We start from the raw sequence: 20,982 nt of genomic DNA, 5'->3' as shown, positions 1-20,982 counted from the left end.
TGGAAAACTTTGTGAGACACAGGCACATAGCTTTAAGATACAAGATCTGGCTATCATCAAACCACAGACATAAATGATTCTCTGGGGAATGGATTTTCTCTAATGTGGGAGAAATTATTATATCCATTGCCATTCTAGTGATTTGCCAAAATGCTGAATCCCATGATGGTGGAAGTCATGTGAATGCTTAGAAGGATTGCATCCAGCTTATAAATGGAGTAAAGGTTGAAAATTATGGAAATTCTCTACTGAGATTTTATGGGACAATTTTGAATGCATTTCTGTTGACAGCAGCAAAATTAGACACGTATCAGAAGGCATGATATCATATCAGTTCAGATATGTTTCTGACCCTGGGTAGCTACCATTTTACTTTCTGCTGTTTTGCTTCCTAAAAATCCTTTGTCTGCACACATCTGTGATCCATACGCTTTTATTGTACTGGAATTTTTGGTGGTTCAGCATTTAGTTAATACAGATCTGATAAGAGGAAAAAATGTCAGTTGGCCACCAAGTCCACACTGAATTTGTGGGTGTTTAGTGCCTGTTCCCATTTGTTTCACCACTACTCCAAGGAAAATGTAACCTCGAAGATTAAAACACCATCCATTGAAGGGACTTACAGAGATAGTGGTTTTTCATATTCCAGTGAGCAGTAGGGAAAAAAAAAACAAAGATAATACAGTATTTTGATTAGGGTTTGACTTTTATCATGCATTTTTGAAAATATCTTATTGCTTAGATTAAGGCTGTGAGGAACAGAAGCCATAACAGCTCCTCTGAAATAGAACTTTTTTAACTTCAACTACAAAATTTTGACATATGGATCTGTTATTGTTCATGGAGGATGGCTCTGGAAAGTATTTACTATGGATCTTGAGAAGCTGACTACTTTTTCAAGTTACAGTATAACTGAAGAAAAACAGCACTTTGGTCTCTTTCACATGAAACACATGATAATGGTGTTATAACTATGACAAAAGTATTCATTGGAAATATCAAAAGACAGCAGAATTTAAAAGGAAGTCACTTTTTCTGGTTTTCTTTTCTTGAAATATGTCGGTCAGGCTGATATTTATATTAGCATCTTTTTCTGAGTATGGTGCTCATCTTTGCTATATTAGATGGCTTTTTGGAGATGCAGGTGTATTTCATGGTGCAATTCCTCAAGATTATTGGCTTTGGGACAGAAGCAGAGATATTTGTCAGGGCACACCTGCTCACCAAGGCTGTCTGGTAGTGTCAGAATCTGTAAGATCGATGTTTTTTTACCTGAAGCTGTGGATGCTTTAATTATTCACCTTTTCCATTCATTGTGACACAAAGAAAACAGTTCTAAATTATAGATTCTACCCTCTTGAGACTAAAGAGAAATGCTGGAGTGGGCAACACACTAAGGAAAGAAAATGCTGAAATCCTTTATTGTAGTCTGTAGCTGTCACTGGCAGAAGAAAATCAAATAAATATCCTTTAGCGAAGGACCGTCTGCTGCAAGAGATGGCGCTTCATAAAAAGGGTGAAAAGTGATTTTCTCAGTAGAATTTTCCTAGTCCATGTCTTAAAAACAGTCTGACACACAACTTATGCCCCTGCTTCTTGAAAGAACCCTAATAATGCTCTCTAGAGTGAAAAGGCACTTCAGAAGATACAATAATCCATCTGTTAATCATGTAGGATTTTGTACACCTTTATAATATGGAATAAAGTAAGAGTGCAAGAAAGTAGAATGTCAAACATACTAGCATTTCTAGGACTTCTAGGCATGAAGAGACAAAGTTCAGGCTGCTCTTACCTGAACTTCGTTGCTAGATGTGATATTTTTCCTCATTACAAAGGTGTATTGGGAAAATATTTCCTTTTTTTTCCCATTAAAACTACAAGCATAGCAACTGATTCAGGATTAGACTAATGCTTAGAAAGCAATACTTTGTACTAGACTTCTTTCCTTTTTGCTTACAGAGGATGTTGCTGACAGAGCAAGGTGCCTCATAGGGTATCTTTATGATTTTGTTATGCTGAATGTTTGATTGCCTGTACAGGTGTGAATGTTGTGCTCAATAAGTTTTATTCTCTAACTGTTAATTGAGGAGAATTTCTAAATCAGCTGCACAAATAATGCAGTATTGAAAATTCTTGATTGAAATGTACACTATCACCACATTTCTATATGATTGTAGATATATTGGGGGTGTATACCTTGCATTTTAATAGAGATACACTTTATTACTTAAATACAGATTGGAATGGCAGTGTAGGCTGGAAGCTGGAAAAATCTTTCTGTCAAAATAAGGATGTTGAAATTTTGTTAAGTGGACTCTCAGTGCTCTTATACTTTGGGGTAGCTGTCAGTTCTCTTTGATTTATTTTCACATAGTATTTCACTTAAACTCCTGCTTTTATAAAGCTGCAGGCTGTCTCTGTTCAAAGTTCTTAGTTTCTAATGTCCTAGGAGTATACTGGAGTTTAGTAGAAATCAACAGTAAGACCAAAACTAAACATGGAGAACTAGAGCAGGATTTGTGCCTAAAGGTAAGACTTCATTAATATTGCAGGCTTGGAATAAATTTCAGGACTGCAGTGCTAATACTAAAGGGCAGAACTTGTTCAGGAAGGGCAGGTATCCCAACTGGGAAGAACTCACATCATATGTGAACAATGTTGCCTGCATTCTGAAAATGCTGATAAATAGTCTGAGTAACCAGCAGGGGTGTGTCAGGTGACACCTCTCTCACTTGAAATATTTAAGAAATCTAGAATTTAAGAAGCATCTGTAGGGGATGGGGGAGATAGGCTGGACATATTGCATTTGGCTTTAGAGCAGGGCAAAGATCTGGATAGTCTTGCTAGCTCTTCAGCCTTCATGCTAAAAGAAGGCATAGCACCATTCTAAGGAGACAAATCATATAAGCAATCATGTAATGTGATGAACCACAAACTTGTCTGCTGGGAATGCAACCCTGAAGTTACAAACTTTTATCTCTTGAATGTACTTTAATCCTTCCATGTGCAAATTCAAATGTGCATGCTAACTTAGCTCTTTCACAGAATAGGGGAACTTTTCCACATGGCTTATGAGTAAGTTAATTATGTTGCAAGATTTAAATAACTTCTAAAATGTATACTGACAAGGTTAGACTGCTGCTAGTTACTTAAAGCTATTAGATTTGCTATGTGAAATACTAACATAGACTTGATTAGTGGTAAACACTGGAAGTTTTGGATCTCAGTAAGTTATCTACTGCTGTGCCAAATGGCTAGAGCATATTTTTAGAAATTAAAGCAGTTTTAAGTATGGGTACATAAGCAAGATGGTTATCTTTCCTGTTTACAGTTGCTGTATTTATGGGAAATAACATTTCAATCCTGAATAAGATGTTGCTTTCTCTAGCAGTTTGAGAGTGTTACATGGTTCAGGATACTCATTAGGCAGATCTAAATACTCTGTCTGTATTTATCTTTACCCATAGTTTTTCCATCATTGTTATGGGAGTGAACAGGTCAAATTAGAGGTTTCATCCTTTTCTCATGGCAACAGGTACTCTTTTTCAGGATTACCTGAATTTTCATCTTATTTTAAAAGCAGAAAATCTGACTTGCTTCATATTATTTCCTTATAAATATCGTGAAGGCTAACAGGACAGTTAATGCAAAGGTCTTCTATTTATGGCTCTTAAGAGAGTCATCAGTTTTATAAGGATTTGGCCTGGTCAGAGTTTCTGGCTGTGGAGTTTTTAACAGGTTTATACCCAATACACCTGGGAAATAACTGAAGTACCTCATAGTTACCACTCAAATGGAAACCTATAACAGCATGATCTCTGTTTTTTCACACTGAATTTCAGTCTTTGTATATTATTTCTGTGAAGCATGGATTTAGGATAAAGAAGGTGAGTTTCACTAGTATTTCAGATTCTAAAAATGACTAACAGATATTTAGTGAAGAACAGCTGTGAAAAGAACACAGAAAAGCCAAAAAAGAGTTATTCCTTCAAAAATTGACTGTTGTAGGATGTTGTGTTGGTGGCACCACAAGTTCTTAATCTCCATGGCTTTCTCACAAGTTTCTCCTCTGAGCTGATTCCTGCAATTCTGTAAACCTGTCCTTTTGTGCATCTTCTAGTTATTATATACCTAAGAATAATGTTTAATTTTTCTGCTGAGCTGCTTTATTTCCCCTTGTGTATTTCTCAAGTTTTGCTTAATAGCCTTTGATTATTTCCATTATATATTGGGAATTCCTCTGCTTCTGTCCTTGGCCAGTGTCCTACCCTGTGTTAGGGCTGTTCCAGGTGTCTTTAACATTTTGTTAATTTGTAAAAATGTCTGCTGTTCCATGAGGCACTGGCACACCTCATAAAAATGTTTAAAAAGTGCTTTCTTGTCAGAGCTTAGCTACAGTTTCTATGTGATCTATTTCTGCCTTCTTTCTCAATAAGACATAGCATGTGGCATTTGGTGATTGACTTACAGAAAAGCTTTACTCTTTGTACAGTCATCTGGCATTCTGTGTGTTCCCTGCTCATGTCAATCCTGACACCATCACGTTTCCATATGGGAAGGCATTCTTTAGCAAACCTTTCCAGTGAACTGCTGAGTCAGAGAATTTTTACCATCACAAGAAAAGAATTCCATGTTTGCCCTTTGTGCAGTCTGATGTCTAGGGAAAAATTATTAATGTTTACTGCTGCTTCTCTCTGCTGCTGTCCACAAAAGAAATGAAGTCATGCAACTATCCTGCAATGTATGAAATAAATAATGTAAAAAGAATAGTTCTGCATTGACCTTTTCATTTATAATAACCTTCTTACAGTAATAGATACAGTGATGTTGGATAGAAGTGTCACTTCTGTTCCTAGATTTGTCCTTCTAAATGTACACACTCAGTGTGACTTTTTGTATGTCATTAGGAAAAGAGAGTTTATGGCCTTTCACCTCTATTTCTTCTAAGAGCAGGAATCAGGAGGTTGAACTAACTGACCTATTCAGTACCCAAGCATTCATAGCACAGAGGTTTTCTGGCCTGTTTCTGTGGCTGTGTGGTGAAAGCTGATGTTGCCTGGCAGGGTAGTAATAAAGTATTTGTGATGGAGATGTCAAACCAAGCTCATAATTCTGGTCTATTCCCAAAATGCAGAAGCCGTTTATTTTGGCTGAGTTTCTTAACTGGTATCCTGTTACCCAAGCAAAAGGCTCTGGAATTGATTAACTGCACACAAAGACTTGCTCTGTGTAGATTTTCATTAGGAAAGAGCCATTTGTCTTACATTTTTCTCCATTACTTGTTCGCTTATTGAACAACATATGCACACCCGGTTTTGCTGTAAAAATAAAAAAATTCTATGTGCTTTTGTCACAGGTGTATTGCATTTAAAATGATGCTTTTTTCAACATCTGTTGCAAGTGTAATCTATTTCTCTCCTGTATCTATAATAATGAACCTTAAACTTATATAGCTTAAAAAGCATCTATGTCAGGCTGAGCTGTCCTTTTCAGTTGAGGCTGTGGATAGAGGCAGGCAGCAGCTTGGTAAGAAGTTATAGTTTAGCATGAAAAACCAAAACGGAAAACATCTTAGAATAAACAGTAAGTTTAGTTCAGAAAAGGAGCAAAATGTTTCAGTAGGCTTAATGTTAGGATGGGGCCATGGCAAAACCACGATGCTACTGTTAGACCACTTTTCTTCCTCTTCTCTACTCCTGCCTTAATCAATTGCTGTATTATTTGCATATTTATAAATGTCAAAGCCTTTTGATGCTGAGCAATTAGCTGCTGCTGTAGAGTTGTTTCCTGTAAGACTTGATTTTTGCTTGACTCTGAAATACCTGAGCTCATTTGAGCCAGAACATAATCTTTGAAAATGAAATTGTGACTTTGTTTCCTAAGATACTTGGGCTCCAGCTTTGACTTTTTGAAATACAGGCACCTTGCAATTTTTCAAAAACAGTTTGAAGATGTACTAAGTTTTGAAATTACAACTTATTTTTATAGTATTTTTATTATGTTTTAAGTCACACTTAAATTTTTTCACACTTCATATTTGAGAACACCATGTTATTCAGCATGTTTTCATCACAGATTTTCCAATGAAATAATTTGTCTTAATAACAACAGAGGGCACATAATTTTTAAACAAAAAAATACACCAGTGCTGGGATCCTGGAGAGCACCAAGATGTTAAATGTATGTCTCCATGAATAAGCATGCCCTCTTCATCCTTTCTAAATATTACTTTCACTTGTTGCTCACACCTGGAGATTTATGCAGACCCTGCTCCCAGAAGAATGTTCATCTAAGTTGTTTGCTAGTGTCAAGTACTCTGGTACATTCTGCTGAGGTAGTCTCTGTTCATTTTTTCATAGTCCCATTCAAGAAACTAGGTTCTGACGTGATCTATTTATGCTTCTGACATATCAGTGGTATGTTTCTAATAATATGGAAGCTCTAATGTGTTCTGGCTTGTAATGTAGTGATTTGGGAGCAGGAAGAGTACAGGCAGGATTAATACTCTGTGAATGCAGTCTTGAGGAGATAACAACAAATGGACTTCTCACTAGAGACTGACTCATTTGTCATATATTTGAAAGAGCATGGGAAGAAATTGGGATTGAAGTAGAGCAGCAGACCCTTACTTATTAGCCAAAAAGAGGAGAAAAGATCTTATCCAGCAAGGATGCACGAGATTGCATTCCATTTTTCTGATTGCATCTAGTGACAGGAAGTGATTTTTCTGAAATCAAAATTGCAAACAAATGATGAAGAAGGGCTTGAAAGTTACTCAAGTGTGAAGCCTGTTCATGTAATGTGACTAATAAATATTCTGTAAATATTTATACCAGTTTAGTGTAGTCTTAAACGCCAATATCCTGAAAGTAATTGTTTTTTTGAAAAGAATGTGAGTAAATTATTTCACCACCCATAGTATTGTTTCCCTTGTGGGTGCTAGATGTTGACTGTTCCCATATAATATGCATGCATGTGCCTAGGGTTTGCACATTGTTGGGGGACATTTTGTGGTTGTGGGGCTTTTTTATTGTTACTTGTGGAAACCACAATTGCCTTGCTGTAGTTTTTATTTTGCATTATTGAGAAGCAGATAATTAATCAACAGACTGTAAATTTATTTGAGACTTTTAATCAAAAACCTGTAAATTTGTTTTAGGCTTTTGATGGCTTCCCCCACAAACCATTAAAAATTCTCTCTTGTTCTGTGGAGATTCATTTTAAGCCATGCCCACTGCTGTTCTCCTGAAATGCTGCTTAGAAGAAATGAGAAACCAAGCATTCCAAAATCACAGAGCAACAGGCTCCTACATTTTTTACTTACACCCTGATGTGTGAGAACTGGTGATGTTTTTTACAAACATGCACACAGTTGAAAGAGATCCCAAGCATCCTTGAGTCCCTCTCCTAGCCCTGGACAGGATACCCCAAGAGTCACACCATGTGCCTGAGAGTGTTGTCCAAATGTTTCTTCAACTCTGTCAACTTTGGTGCTGTGTCCACTCCCCTGGGAAGCCTGTTCCAGTGCCCAAGCCTATTTTCCAGTTCTCTGAAATGGATTTCCTTTGGAATTACAGAGCTTGCTTCTAGGAAAAATATTTTGACCTGTTTAACATTGTCAGTCTCAATTGCTGCTTTCAGCTTTTCCATAGCTTTACTGCAGTGTTCCTATTCCATCCCCCAGTTCTGTTTTCAATTTCAGATATATGTTGGCTATTATGCCCTCTCACAGCCATATGGTTCTCATGCTATTAATTATTGTTGTTCAGATTTATTTTTCTTACTAGCTAAATTCTGCATTAATATCTTTTATTATAGCAGTACTACTAATTTTTCCTTAGCTAAGAATCTCAGCAAATGGGGCTTATAACTCAATTGTAGCAGTCTCTTTACAAAAAAAAACCAAAAAAACAAATAGAACCAAAACAATATAAGAAACCACAGCCCCACTATAAATGTACTGCAATCTTGAACTGAAATTCTCAACTTTTTATAAATAAAATGAGTTTTCAGAAATGTAGAAAAAAAGTGCAACTGTAATGATGGTGCTTTTGGGTGTTTTCTGACCTTGAGGGATAATAATCAGTGAAAGGCATTTCCTCTCTTTACCTGAATTTAGAAATTGTGTGAAATTCTCCAATTGTGTGGATTTTCCTTAGGAATTATGTTGAATAGCAGTCTTCAATTACAATATAGTTGAAATGAAAAATTGTTAGCTACTGTTGAGACATCACACGGTCCATTTATCTTTGACACCTATTATCCCAAGCAGCTAGGGAACCTGATATTGTCAAGGAAAATTGTGACTTTCACACATCCACAAAAAGGTTTTAGAGCTAGAATTAAAATTGATTAAGGCAGAGCTTTACTCTCAGACTTTTCCAAATTTTAGAAGCTAAATAGAACATAAACATGTTGTTATTGATGGAATTAAAGCATCTGCTGCAGATTGTATCCTATCTGAATAGGGACAGCTTTTTGAATGGGAAAGTAATAGATCACGTCTTCCAGATCTTAAACAGTCAGTAATCTCATCCAACTAGGTTATTCTGCCCCAAGCTTCAATTTCAGCTTCTTCTGCTCACCACCCTGCTAATGACTGAGGTTTCTGGCGTAGCTCCCAGATTGAATGCAAGGCATCAAATCTGCTGATGGCAATGAGTGATTGATGGCAGTGCATCAAATCTGTTTGAGACATACAGATAAGCCTGGCTATAACACCTGTGTTTTCTTCATAGAAGCTGATACTTTAATCTAAATTTTGACTGTTGTAATGAATCATACATGATCTTGGGAGAGACACAAGAAGTGTTGATATCCCTGCTGTTTGACAAAACTACACCAGTTTTTTCATAAAATGCAAGTTACAATCATCTTTCTCTTCATAAGATGACATACAGGAGGTACAGAACTAACCACTCCTTTTATAGTGGTAAAAGAGTAAATGGCTTGTATGTTACATCTTGTTAGAAGATAGGGACATGTAGGCTGCTTAGTGTTACAAAATACATATTTCCAATAGGCTTACTTTTTTTTTCTTTTACATATGCATTTCATTGTACTTTCCTGCTTTTTAATTGACCACATCTTATTTTAGGATGCTTCTCATTTGATAGGTGTCAGCTTTCCTTTCAAGTCGAGTAATATATCAGCACAATGTATTATCACGTCACTCTTTCAGCCAGGATGTTTCACTGGGAATGTCTGGTTGTGTTTGGGACTGTATTGTTTGTTTGTTTGTTAAAAAATTCTCTCAAATCTCCAAAACAATCCATTCTGTTTCCCATCAAGCACAAATTAATGCTGGGAAGTCCTGTTTTCCAGCAAAGAGATAACATTTAGATTTGTCAAAATGGCGCAGGCCATACAAAATTCAATAGTTCAAAGCTTTCAATCTGGCTCTTAGTTGGACTTAGCTAACAAATAAAGACAGTTGATCAAAAAAATCGTGATGTTTCTACACTGTATGAAATCTACGTATTTGTGCCTTTCATCTACTTTTGATGACCTGCACTAATTTACATTGAACAGTCAATAGTCTGACTCGTAAAGACTTAAAGATGCCTTACAATGGCTGGGCTTCCATTATTGTCCTTACTTTGCATTGGTAAAAGTTCTGATATGCTTCCCTTAAACACATTTTCCTATATAACTAGATATAGGTTGGTTCTTAAAATGTTTGTGTGAGTTTTTAATAAAAATCCTCTGAGTGCTTTTCTTTTTGAATGGGAAAATACTTTTGAAATCTACATTTCCTTTGAGCAAGGGACAGAGAGACAAAGTTGTAGATGAGTATATGTGTATTTAGTAATGTCATAGCTGGGTTACTTGGCTTTACTGATATTTGGCTCTTGCATTTCTTGTTTTGTCTTTAAATCCCTCCCAGAGATTGATATTGAGCGTTGTGTTCGCGAGTCGATCAACCTGTTCCGCTGGACTCCGAAGAGCGCCACGTACAGGCAGTACGCGCAGCCCCCGCGGCAGGCTGCCGACAGCAGCGGCACCAGGAGCTCCCTCTCCTGCTTCTCTGCAGACTACCAGGAAGCCCCTCGCAGTGACCTTGTAAGCAGCCCGGGAATTGGAAGGGGGAGAATTGTTCAGATTATTCAGATTTCATGTTTCTCCTGTCTGTCCCAACTCCTGCTCCTTCAGTTCTGTTACAACAACCCACCCATGTCCACAGCTCACCTGCAGAACTACAAACAGGCTTTATCATGGGAGAAAAGCAGTGAAAAGAACAGTGTGCCAGTGAGAAAGAGGTAACTGGGAAGTGATACAGGCAGCTCTGGCTGCTTTTTCCTTCTTGGCTTATCAGGTAAAGGATATGCCCCAAGTTACTCTGAGAGTTTAGTAGGTGAGTTATGCCTGTGTTTATCTTGGCAAAGAGTAACTAGCAACTAAGAGAATATCATCATTAAATAGATACCCAGTTTAGCAAAAAGACTTTTCTCCTCTATCCAGTAGAATCTAATGGCTGTTTCTCTTGTCAGTTGCGCTGTCTGAATACTGGTAATTTGAAATTATTCCTTTCCATCCTCTCAACAGTATAAATCTGGTTAGTTTCTTAAAAATTAAATTTTATTTTGTTGGGGTTTTTTTTCATCCACATTCTCCTAAAATTGTTTCATTAATGAGAACATTCCAATAATATGCAAAGTATATATAGACCTGCCATATCTCTCTGGTGAATTGCATTAGGTTTTAGTCTTTCCATTTGTTTTTCCTAACTACTAGGAAACCAAGAAGTGTTGTTGTGTTCAAAGTGAATATTTACTTTTTAGTCCTTAAACTGGAGCTTGATATTCAGTCATTTTCTTGTTTTGTACTTTAGTTTTTATTTTATTTCTGTTGTAATTTCTGGAAGCCTTAGGTACAGATCCAGTATTGCAAGTGGTGACATGCAAATGAAGAACAAAAGGAAACTTAAAAGATCGTACAGGATTTAAGAAACAGTAGGTGGATTTAGAAGGCAATGGAGAAGAAAAATGAAATTACAAGGGAATATTGGTTGCTGTCATCAAGGAATTGTAGCCACCACAACTGCTGCTGTGCTGCTCTGGAGATGTGTAGAGAGGCTTTCTGAAGGAGCCAAGGGCTTCACTTTCTTAGAGTAATTCAGATAGGACCTCCTAAGGTACAAATTCCTGCAGAAAACATGTCCAACACTGAATTCAGATAGGATTGCCCAGGGCTTTGATCCATCAGGTCAAGAAAACTTCCAAGGAAAGTATTCAGTCTCTCTTATCAGTCTGGTCACATGTCTGGTAGTGCCACCAGTGAAAATGATTTTGTGCATGTGCTAGTTTTTCTGAATGTTATGACAAACAAGTTAAAAAAACAAGTCTTCTCATTTCTAAGCATTTGCTTGTGCCTTTATGTGTAGAAGCAAGAGTCAAAGCACTTGGATATTGCAAAGGGAGATGGGAGAAAGTAGTGCTGGTCTACTGAACTAATAAATAGTAAAAAGATTTGTATTTGTAACAGAAAAATCCCTATTTCAAATCGAGCAAGACTCTTTCAGTATTCTTCTGTTTCCTGAGAAATGTTTTGAGTGTTTTTTTCCTGATAGTGTTTTTATTTTCATACCAGAAGTTGTGTTTATTTATAAAAATGGTAATTAGGTTCATCCATCCCAAAAGTTCCAAGAAATTAAGCAAATATTTTTGGTATGTTAAAGAGGATATAAATAAATACTAGAACTATTTGCCTTCTCTTTCATTTCTAATTCTGTCTGCCTAACAGCAAAGACCTCTTGAAATACTGCAGTGCAGCTGAAGGTTTAACATCTTTTGAAGCACAAGTATATTGGATCTTTTGGTTATTCTTGTATTTTGTTTTTTAGCTCATATGGAAGAGAGCTGTATAGGTTCTGGGATGTGTACAGAAGTATGTAAGCAAAGAGGGAACTAATCTCTTGGACACAAAAAAGACTATTCATATCTTAAATTATAATCTGCAAATGTGTTGTTTGCTCTCATGTGCTGTGTTTTTTGTGTCAGATTTTGAGACAGATAGATACAAGTATGTTATGATTCAGTCAGGAGCCATAATTCAGACTTGGAAAGTCCCATGTAACATGAGTCCATAATGAGCTACTTCTCACTTGTGACCAATCCTGTCCTTTTGGACGTTTGTCTTCATAAAATGACACTTCTAAGGGATTAGAGCAATATTGATAAAAAAATTAATTTCAATTATTAATGTAATACACTATTTACACACAAAGGTGTGATGTGGCTTGTTTTTGTTTGGGATTTTTTTTAACCTTAATCCTAGAATTATCCATCTCTTTCTTCAAACATGTCCTCTCCTGGTGTTTGCTGCCATGGGGAAACTTTTTATCTACTTGAAAGGGGTGAAATCTGAGTTCAATCTTTAGTACACACAGTACCCTTTAATGGATTTTCTAAAACACCATTGTGTCCTTGCTCTGCAGTTTAGCTCTTAAAAAAATAACTTTGCTGTTTCCTTACCTATTTAGTTAGTCATTCTTTGGACAAATACTTACCACTACATTTCTATCTCAAATTTTATATTTGTGGGTCCTCAAATTTTGGGGTTCCCCACCCCCAATTTTGGGGTTTTTTACCTCTGTGTTTGAAAGTGGGTAGGGTGCAGAACAATTCTTTATGAAGAAAGTTGTGTGTTTGCTTCTGAAGGTAATTTATGTCTTCTTGAAACATTTAATGTTTAGCATTTTTAATTGTAAACACCAGCTGTCTCTTACCTCTATATTTGTATTTTCTTTCTACATTGCTTCAGTTTGTTTCTTAAGTGTTTTTTATTGGCTACTCAAATATTTGTGTGTATCAACATGTGCTTTGGTTAATAATAACAGGAGAAGTATTTCCCCTTTGGGTGTGCATTTTTCTCCCTAAATCAGCAGTCAGTAAAACAAAACTGCTTTGACTCCTTTTATCACTAGCATTGCTAAAATAGTTTTTATTTTAGTGACATCTATTTGCAACTTTGTAAATAGGCTTTGTTGCTCTCTTTTTAATTCCTGGACTTGTGTGTTGCTTAATCTTTTACTCATCCAGCCAGTAAGCATATCTCTACTGAGATAAAATCTCAAGGAGGAAATAGTTTCTGAGAGAATGAATGTACATCTTAAGTGGGTTTGCATTGTTTATTTTGAGAAAGATAAAATGTCAAAAATAACAATGGAAAAAGCCCTTTAAATTCACTACTGAATGAATTTACACTGGAATCTACTCAGTTTTATGTCTGTAACTTTTCTTTACCAGTACATGGTTGATTTTTTTCTTCCTTCTCTTCCTGAAACTCACTTTCATACCCTGGAAACTCCTGAAAGTATTTTTCCTGAATGTTCAGGAGTCATAGAGACAAATAACACTGTAATATAACAATTGTCTGCTGTATCTGTGTCTCCATTACTGTAGATATGGTAGAAATTCACTCTCTCCAGCTACTTCCATAATTCTAAATAAAAGGGAGAAAATATTGCAGCTCAATATCTGTTAACATGTGGCAGAGGAGCTGAAAGAAATCCAGAGACTTATACAATTACAGCTTTGTCTTGTTCTTCTGCTCTTGAGTTCTCTTTTCAAGAGTGGGAGTTCCTGAGAGATGTTGAGGAATGAAAGCATTCAACTGGAAAAAAGTGTACCAGACAATCATTGATCTTTGCACTGATTTAAATGCCAACAGTCCAGTTCAGCTTTTTGGTTTTGATGAAGTAGAAATACCTAAGCAGTAACTTGACTTAATGGTTTGATCAAACAGCATAGATGTAAAAAAACATGTTTTTACCAGAAATAGCATAAGCAATGTTATCTTTCCTTTGCAAATAATTAAGGATAGCTTGTGTGATAGACTTCCTACAGATGGGAATTCAGGCCTATTTGTCATACAACAGCACTGAGTTGCTTCTGAGTTCCTGTGTGCATGTAGGAAGTATTTGTCCATGTAAAATACATTGGCTAGGTTTATATTAAGCCATTAAACTGGTGTGTAAATCCATTTCTTCTTCAGAAAGAAGCATGGTCAGTAGTGTATACCAACCCTTCTGTTTCAGTGTACAAGCTAAGAAATGTCTGTGTGGTGTTCATGCTGTTCACAATGGCTGTTACTTATATTCTGCCTGAAAGGTCTTCTGACTGCCTTGACCCAGTTCAAAAATCTTCTGTTTTTGTATGGATCTTGGTTTTGTTTTCCTCTTCCATTGTTCTTACACTTAACAGAAAGCTCTTACTCAAATTTGTCTTCAGTTCAAATTGTGTGAAGCAGTAACTGATCAGGATCTCAGTTAATGCTTCTAATTTATTTCACATTGCCTTTGAAGCTTCTGTTTTAGATTAATCTTTTTTAGATTAATTGGTGAAAATGCACTTTTTATATCACTCTCTTGTGAGTGAGTGAACAAATCACTGTTTAATTAGGCATATCATAAGACCATCACATTCTGGCAAATACTTTAGGAATTGTTACAAATTTCAGAACATTCTCTGTTTATTGGTTAGCTTTTCAGAGGTTTTTTTTGATACTCATAAGCCAGGCAGCCAGCTACCAGTAGAAGTGGGGAGTGTAGGGAAACTTCTGCTTCCAGAGCTTTGGTTCTGCAGAGGAAATTATTTAAAGGAAGCCTTACTTAGCACCTTGTCTACTCTGACTGGCTTTGAAGATCTGTATGTATTTTCTATAGTTTTAGGACTTTTTCTGGTAGAAGATGAGGCATTAAATTACCAGAATTGATAAAATACAAAATATAAGGCTCAAGAAATAATTGATATTAAATGTAAATTTAAAAGTTTCTAATGAATGTTGTGGGTATTTTTTTAAGTTGCAATACAAATTGCAATTATTTAAATTGAATGTAAACTCATTGAAACAAATGTACTGCTTAGTTGAGACAGAATTAAAGGAGTATGTTTGTAATGATCTAAATGCTATTTATATGAGACTGTAATAGATCATATTTAAGGACTCTAGATCATATTCAAGGGCTGTAAGCTTGTTTCGCACAGACTTTGTTTTCAGGTCTCCCTGGGATGTGTTCATCTAATTTGAATGTTGATGGGGCAGTTGGAGCAGCCAGAGCACTCTCTGCTGCAGCCTTAGGCTCAGGTTCTGGATTCACTGATTGTCCACTAGTCCTTCTTCACAAGCCTTTGTGATTATATCCACTTTGAAGTTGAAAGCTGGCTTTATTTGACCTTTTAGACCTCCCACAATTGGGATTCCATGACTGATTAACAAATGTGCAGAGGGGGAAGGGTAATTGTACCAGTAAAATTAATTATTAAGAAAAAAATCTAGCTAGTTCTTTCTCTCTGCATCTTGTAGGAATGTTCTTTTTAATTTTTTTTCCCAAATTGGAAATTGTTTTAAAATCAAGTTTTAGGAGAATATTAGGAAATAATTACACACCTCTGTGTTTGAATATTTTTTTAGGCTCTAGTGCTCCTGGTTTGCAATCTGGCTGGCTGACTGAAGACACAGTTGTTATTGTGTTTGTTTTAATGTATTTTGTGACTAACTCTGTTTATCTTTGAGAGGGAGTGCTATAGTAGAAATAAGGTTTTTTTTGGCAACCGAAACCAAATCAAAGTTTCCCAAGTGATAGTTTTATTTCATACTTTGTTAAACAATCCATATTTTATAGAAAAACAAAGAAACAGTGGCCTGCATCTAAAAAAGGAAAATGAAAGAGCAATGCAGTGTTTATGTAAGTTTGCTTCAGAAGAGAAGTCAGAATAACCTACTGAGTGTGTTAAAATACACTTTAGGACCAGCACATACCTAAACAGCTTAATGCTTCATTCAGCTTCTGATAAGCACAATTAGATACTGCAGTGAGGAATTACCCACTTGGTGTTATATTTTTTATTTGTGTGCTTGTAGCATTAGAAGCAATGGAGTTTGGGAGACATTTTTGAAGTCAAGTTTTGGAGGAGAAGTAGACTGAAGGATCTTAATGGTTTGTCTCCCACACAAACATGTGCAGGTACACAGCTATAGTTGCCTCCTGCCAGTCACAGCCACTCTAATTCCAACTTGTAGCAGCTCCTGTGTGTGCCATACACGGCTGCTGTGAAAGTTAGGTCTTAGAGCACAGTGCTGTGTAACTGTGTTATTAACACAATTTTCATGATGGGGGGAGGGAGTGTATTATGTCAGCCTAAGGTGCCTTGCCCTCTATTCCTCAGTCTTCTGTCCTACCATATTTGTTTTCTCAACATGGGTCTCTGTAGGAGCCTGCCTTGGGCTAGTCTTGAATTTAGGATTCCTCTCATTCCTTTCTCAGTGCACCTCAGGCCAGGCTAGGTGCTGTATGCTTTCTCATTTGAGTCAGGATGTAGTGTCATCATGATCTAACTTTATTAGGAAGTGCAGTTGGAGGATAGAAAAGACTTTTTAGATGCAGCTCTCTTGCCTGATGCTGTCATAGCCTTGTACAAATTGCCTGGTGGCCTGTGTAATGGTGTCAACACCATGTTAATCTACTAGTAAAAAAAGTGTTACAGCTCTATATATATGTATTTTTTTCCTCTTCTGACATTATTAGGAGTGGAAAATCTGATTATCAAATGTATGTGACAGCATTAACTAGAAGAAAGAATCCATACTTGTTGTAAAGTTGAGCCTGCACCGAAGTTTAGTCATGGAGCCCATCCTGCAAATGTGAATGAATACATTTTAGACTTACAGGAATAAATGTTTCTCTTGATTTTCGTATATCTCAACAAAGCTTCAGCCCAGGTCTGAAAAATGGGTAGAATGGTGAAGAAATAAAATATTTATGTGAAAAGCACATATAGCTTACGGGGTAACTGTCTGACTGACCATATCCTCAAAATTTTTTGTCAATTACTCAAATTCAGTACTCATCTTAATAGTCACCAGTTGAGAGAGCCTGAACAGCACATTTTGACAGGCTTCACAGAGGTAGATGACTGAAAATGTCCTGGAGCTGTGCCACCATTGTTAGTGCCAGTTCACAAAACAGAAACATGAATAAATAGCAACTACAGATGAAAGAAGGTAGAGTGTCTAAATCCAGGGTCTCTGACCAAGTGAGATACGTGATCACATTATGAAGGAAATTCCTCTAGCAGTTGCAGTTTGCATTGAGATGCAAATTATTTATTATTTGTTATTAAGTTCTGGTTGATATTTTGTTGGTTTTTTTTTTTTTAAAAGGACAGGGGAATCTTTGACTGTTTCCTAAAGATTCTGTGATAATTTTTCTCAAATCAAAGGAATACAATTTCTTGTCAAGGACAGAGCATCTGTCAAGAAGGTAAAAAAGAGGCACTGATGGGAAACATTCAAGGCTGGCAAGATCATTCTTGCTCCTGGTTTTACTTTACTTTATTTATAGTTTTATTGCACATTAAGTGAGTATTTTCAGGCACAACTGGATTATGTCTCAGCTTTGTGTTTTGAAGTGGTTCCATGCAGTGGTGAGCAGCTTTTACTTTTTTTATCATATCAAGGCAATAACTGAGTTTGCCGCATGTCTGCCCTGTTGCATGCAGGGGAATATCGTGTCTTCCAGTCCTGCTGACTCAGTTTATTCACTCAGTTATGTTATTCCATTGAGAGGTTTCCTTAATAATGAGCTGGTTTGGCAAGAGGAGCTCAGTTTTTTTGTAGACTGCCTACGAAGTTGTGTGCAGCCATTTGGAGGATGTTTATGATTGCCAGTTGGCTGGAAGTTGCTGTTTGCACTTGCCAAGGTGTGACTTCTAAGGTAGGGAGCTTTGTGAGGGAGTCAGAATGGTGCAGGGGGTGGAAGAGAACAGCTTGCAAAATGAAAATGGAGCAAACTTCAATAGGAAGTGGAGGGAGAGAGGGAGCATGGGGAAGGTAGACACCAATGTCTTGACTAGGAAATATAAGCAGAATATGATGGCCACAGAGGACTGAATCTAAGTTTATAAATCAGTTTGCTAGAGAGGTTGTGTAGGGTGCACTGGCACTCAAGTGTTGAAAAACTGTAGAAGAGAGTTCTTAAAATCTGGAAGATTGACTTTTCCTCCTTTATAAACAGTCAGAATTGAGCATCAAAAAACACTGAAGCCTTTTTGTATGACCCTTTGTTAGTGATTGTAATAAAAACAGTGGGGAGGGGGACTGGAGAGCTTAAACCATTATCTTCTAAGTGTTTTTAAAATGTTTTTGTAGTCTTATTTCTATGTATATGCATACACTGGTTTGAGAAATATGATTGAAAAATATGGAATGACATCTTTCATGAAACATGTTCCTTCATGAAGGATCTTGCTAGTTTGAATAGAGTATTTTACTCGAACCCCAGATTTTAATTATACTGACTTCCAGGCTGCAGTTCCTAATATATTAAATAAGCTGCACTAAGTTTTGCCAGCTTCAAAGACAAAAGGGAGAAACCTTGCATCTATTCAGATAAAGCTGTCCTTTCCATGGATAGGAAGTTCCCGTATAGCTTCTTTGTTTATCAGATTGGACTGTTAAATTGCAGTTCAGCAGAACTAAAGTTCCTTGGCTTTCTCAAAAAAAAACCAAGGATCCTTGATCCTTTCTCAAAAAAAAAGTGTATATCTTCATTTAATAGCCATGATGAAATGCCTGTAAGAGATTACAGGCTAATGGGAGAAGAGATAGGAGCTGTGATTGTACCAGCTTCATGTTCTGGAATGCCTTAATCTTTCTGAAACTTGACTTCCAAATCGAGAATGGTCAAGCAGCTTTAATTCCTAATATTTAACAAAAAAATAATTTCATTCTTAATGCTATTTCCTCTTATTAAGAGCAGTAAATGCATATGGATTAGCAATTCCCAGGCCTATTTGAAAATTAATGGGGTGAGAAGAATAAGTACTTTGAAAGTAAAGAATGTAGGGTGTTGTCAGAGAAACTTCTGGATGACAAGGAGACTTCAGACTTCAGCTTAGGTACTCTTTCTGCTATTGCCATCGTGCTGATTTATGCAGTCTTGCCTGACAAATAGTTGCTTATAGCTGAATAGTCTGAAGCAAGATTCATGCTTGTAGTTAGAATATGTTAAAATAAGTTTATCTTTGCAGGAAAACAGAAAAAGTGACTTAAGTAGTAAGCTCAGTATCTTAGTGCATGTAGACTTGTTCACACATGGATGTGTGAAAATGTGTCTTTCTGATAATTTTTATGTTTTCTAAGTAAATGACAGCAAAGTACATGAGTATGCTCTGTCTATGAGCAGTTCTCAATTTCAGTATTGATGGCAGTATAGTTTTTTACACAGTCGCTAAAACACAAGTTTGTAACTGGACTTTTAACTACTTTCTGGCACTGTGCTCCGAGCTTCTGCTTTTTTAAGAAAGTGTGGGTTTTTTTAGAAAGTATGTACCATGTCTGCCTTGGAAAAGAGTAAATAGATCACAGCACGAGGACAGTTGAAAGGAAGAAACAAACATTTTATATATATGATAAGCTTTTAAGGTTTTTTTTTAAGCTTTTCCCAGTGGTTATCCTGGCTTTTTTTTTTTGGCTTTTTTTTTTCTTTTTATTATTTGTCTTGTTTGTACTCCCTATAGAGTATTACTGGCATGGGAATTTTAGATTGTGAGATAATCATTATGTTCCCTTCATTGTTTAAAGCAAACAAAAAAAAAATATAGATGATAAATTCAACAGGATATTGCAAGTAGCTGTCCTGAGATGTGCCTGCCTGAATTTAATGTAGCTAAAATCAAAATCTCATTTGCTTAGTGCACCCTGTTCACAACTTGTTGGATATTTGTAAATAATTGCTAACAGACTATCGGTGCCATAAACTTTTTCTGAGTGCAACTAACCTAACTTAAAGGATTTGGTTTACGGTGAACCCTCTTCCTTCCTTCACCTACTTTTCCTTCTGGTTCTTCACAGCTGGAAAGCAATGCCTGCAATGACGTAGTAAAGCCTAAACAGCAAATAGTCCTGACAAATGTGAAGACTCCTGTCTAAAATAGCCTGTATCTTGTACATCTCCTTTTATTTGTCCATGCTGAAGTAAAGAGAGTAGGCACTGAGGTGATAGACAACAGCTATCACCTATGTAACACTGTTGCGTAGAGGAGTAGGAAAGGCATTAAAGGTTCAGAAGAATCTGCAAGATTTTTGTGTTCAGTTGATGTGACAGCCTGAAGAGCTGTCTCAAGTCCAGTTTCTGTAGTAGTTTCTTGAAGTTTCAAATTATCTGTATCAGAATGGTGGTTTATGAAGACGAGGTCTGAGGATGGGGTAGAAGGATTGACAGCTTGATGTTGGCCACGTTTAGTTTGTGCAGACTGGCAGTTCACTAGAACATTCCAGTGAGAAAATGCATGAGATGAAATGTAGCTGTTACCAGATACAGCAGAGGTAGTAATTTTTTTTAGTAATTAGCAAAATTATCTTATAAACGCTTGCATAGATTTCACTTTGCAATTTGAAGGAAATAAATCAGTCTGATAAAATAGCTGTTAGAGAAAGAATTGCTGAATCAATTCTATTCCCAGCTAGTATGCCAAGAAGCTTCAGGTTTGTTCAAAGCCTATACAGAGAAGTTGTATCACTGAATCTACTGCAGTAGACATAGGACATAGTAGGTCAAAGCAATGTGAAATTCATGGCTGAATGTGTTTCTTCTTAATTTCAACCCAGTTAAAAGGAAAGAATGCTTATCTTGGTTATTAAAGCCTAATAACAGGACAGATAGTGTGTACCCGTAAAACACTTTGTATGGCTTTATATTTTTAGATAAAATGGTTTTATATCAGATTAGGTGATTTTTTGGTTGGTGTGTTTTCTGCTGTAGACTACATGCTTTCTTCTTGTTTCATTCTTGTCTGAGGCATTCATCCCATCAACTGAATGGGACAACTGAATAGACAAAAGTTGTATAAATAAAAGAAGTGGTTTTTTAATTGGAGTCCAACATAATGTAAATGTTTCTCCAGAAGACTTAATTCAGGTCATCTCAGCCAATTTCACTGACTTCATTATCCAAGTGTTTGTTGTTACCTGTAATCATGT

General features: G+C 36.5%; 1 protein-coding gene across 14 annotated transcripts in view; it reads left to right on the top strand.

Annotated features, from left to right (window-relative positions):
• The window catches only part of TBCK (TBC1 domain containing kinase), an 88,428-nt gene that overhangs the window by 50,686 nt on the left and 16,760 nt on the right, over window positions 1–20,982 (top strand). For 13 of the 14 annotated variants that reach the window (XM_015623935.2, XM_015623937.3, XM_015623934.3 and 10 more), the window contains one exon: window positions 9,887–10,062. In XM_015623935.2, the coding sequence (XP_015479421.1) occupies window positions 9,887–10,062 (176 nt within the window). Of the gene's footprint in view, window positions 1–9,886; window positions 10,063–10,183; window positions 10,260–20,982 lie in introns of all 14 variants that reach the window. The other variant, XM_033513730.1, reaches the window with a different exon arrangement.

This window comes from Parus major, chromosome 4, assembly GCF_001522545.3.
Source record: "Parus major isolate Abel chromosome 4, Parus_major1.1, whole genome shotgun sequence".
NCBI classification, from domain to species: domain Eukaryota; kingdom Metazoa; phylum Chordata; class Aves; order Passeriformes; family Paridae; genus Parus; species Parus major.
This window is presented reverse-complemented; position numbering and strand designations above follow the sequence as displayed.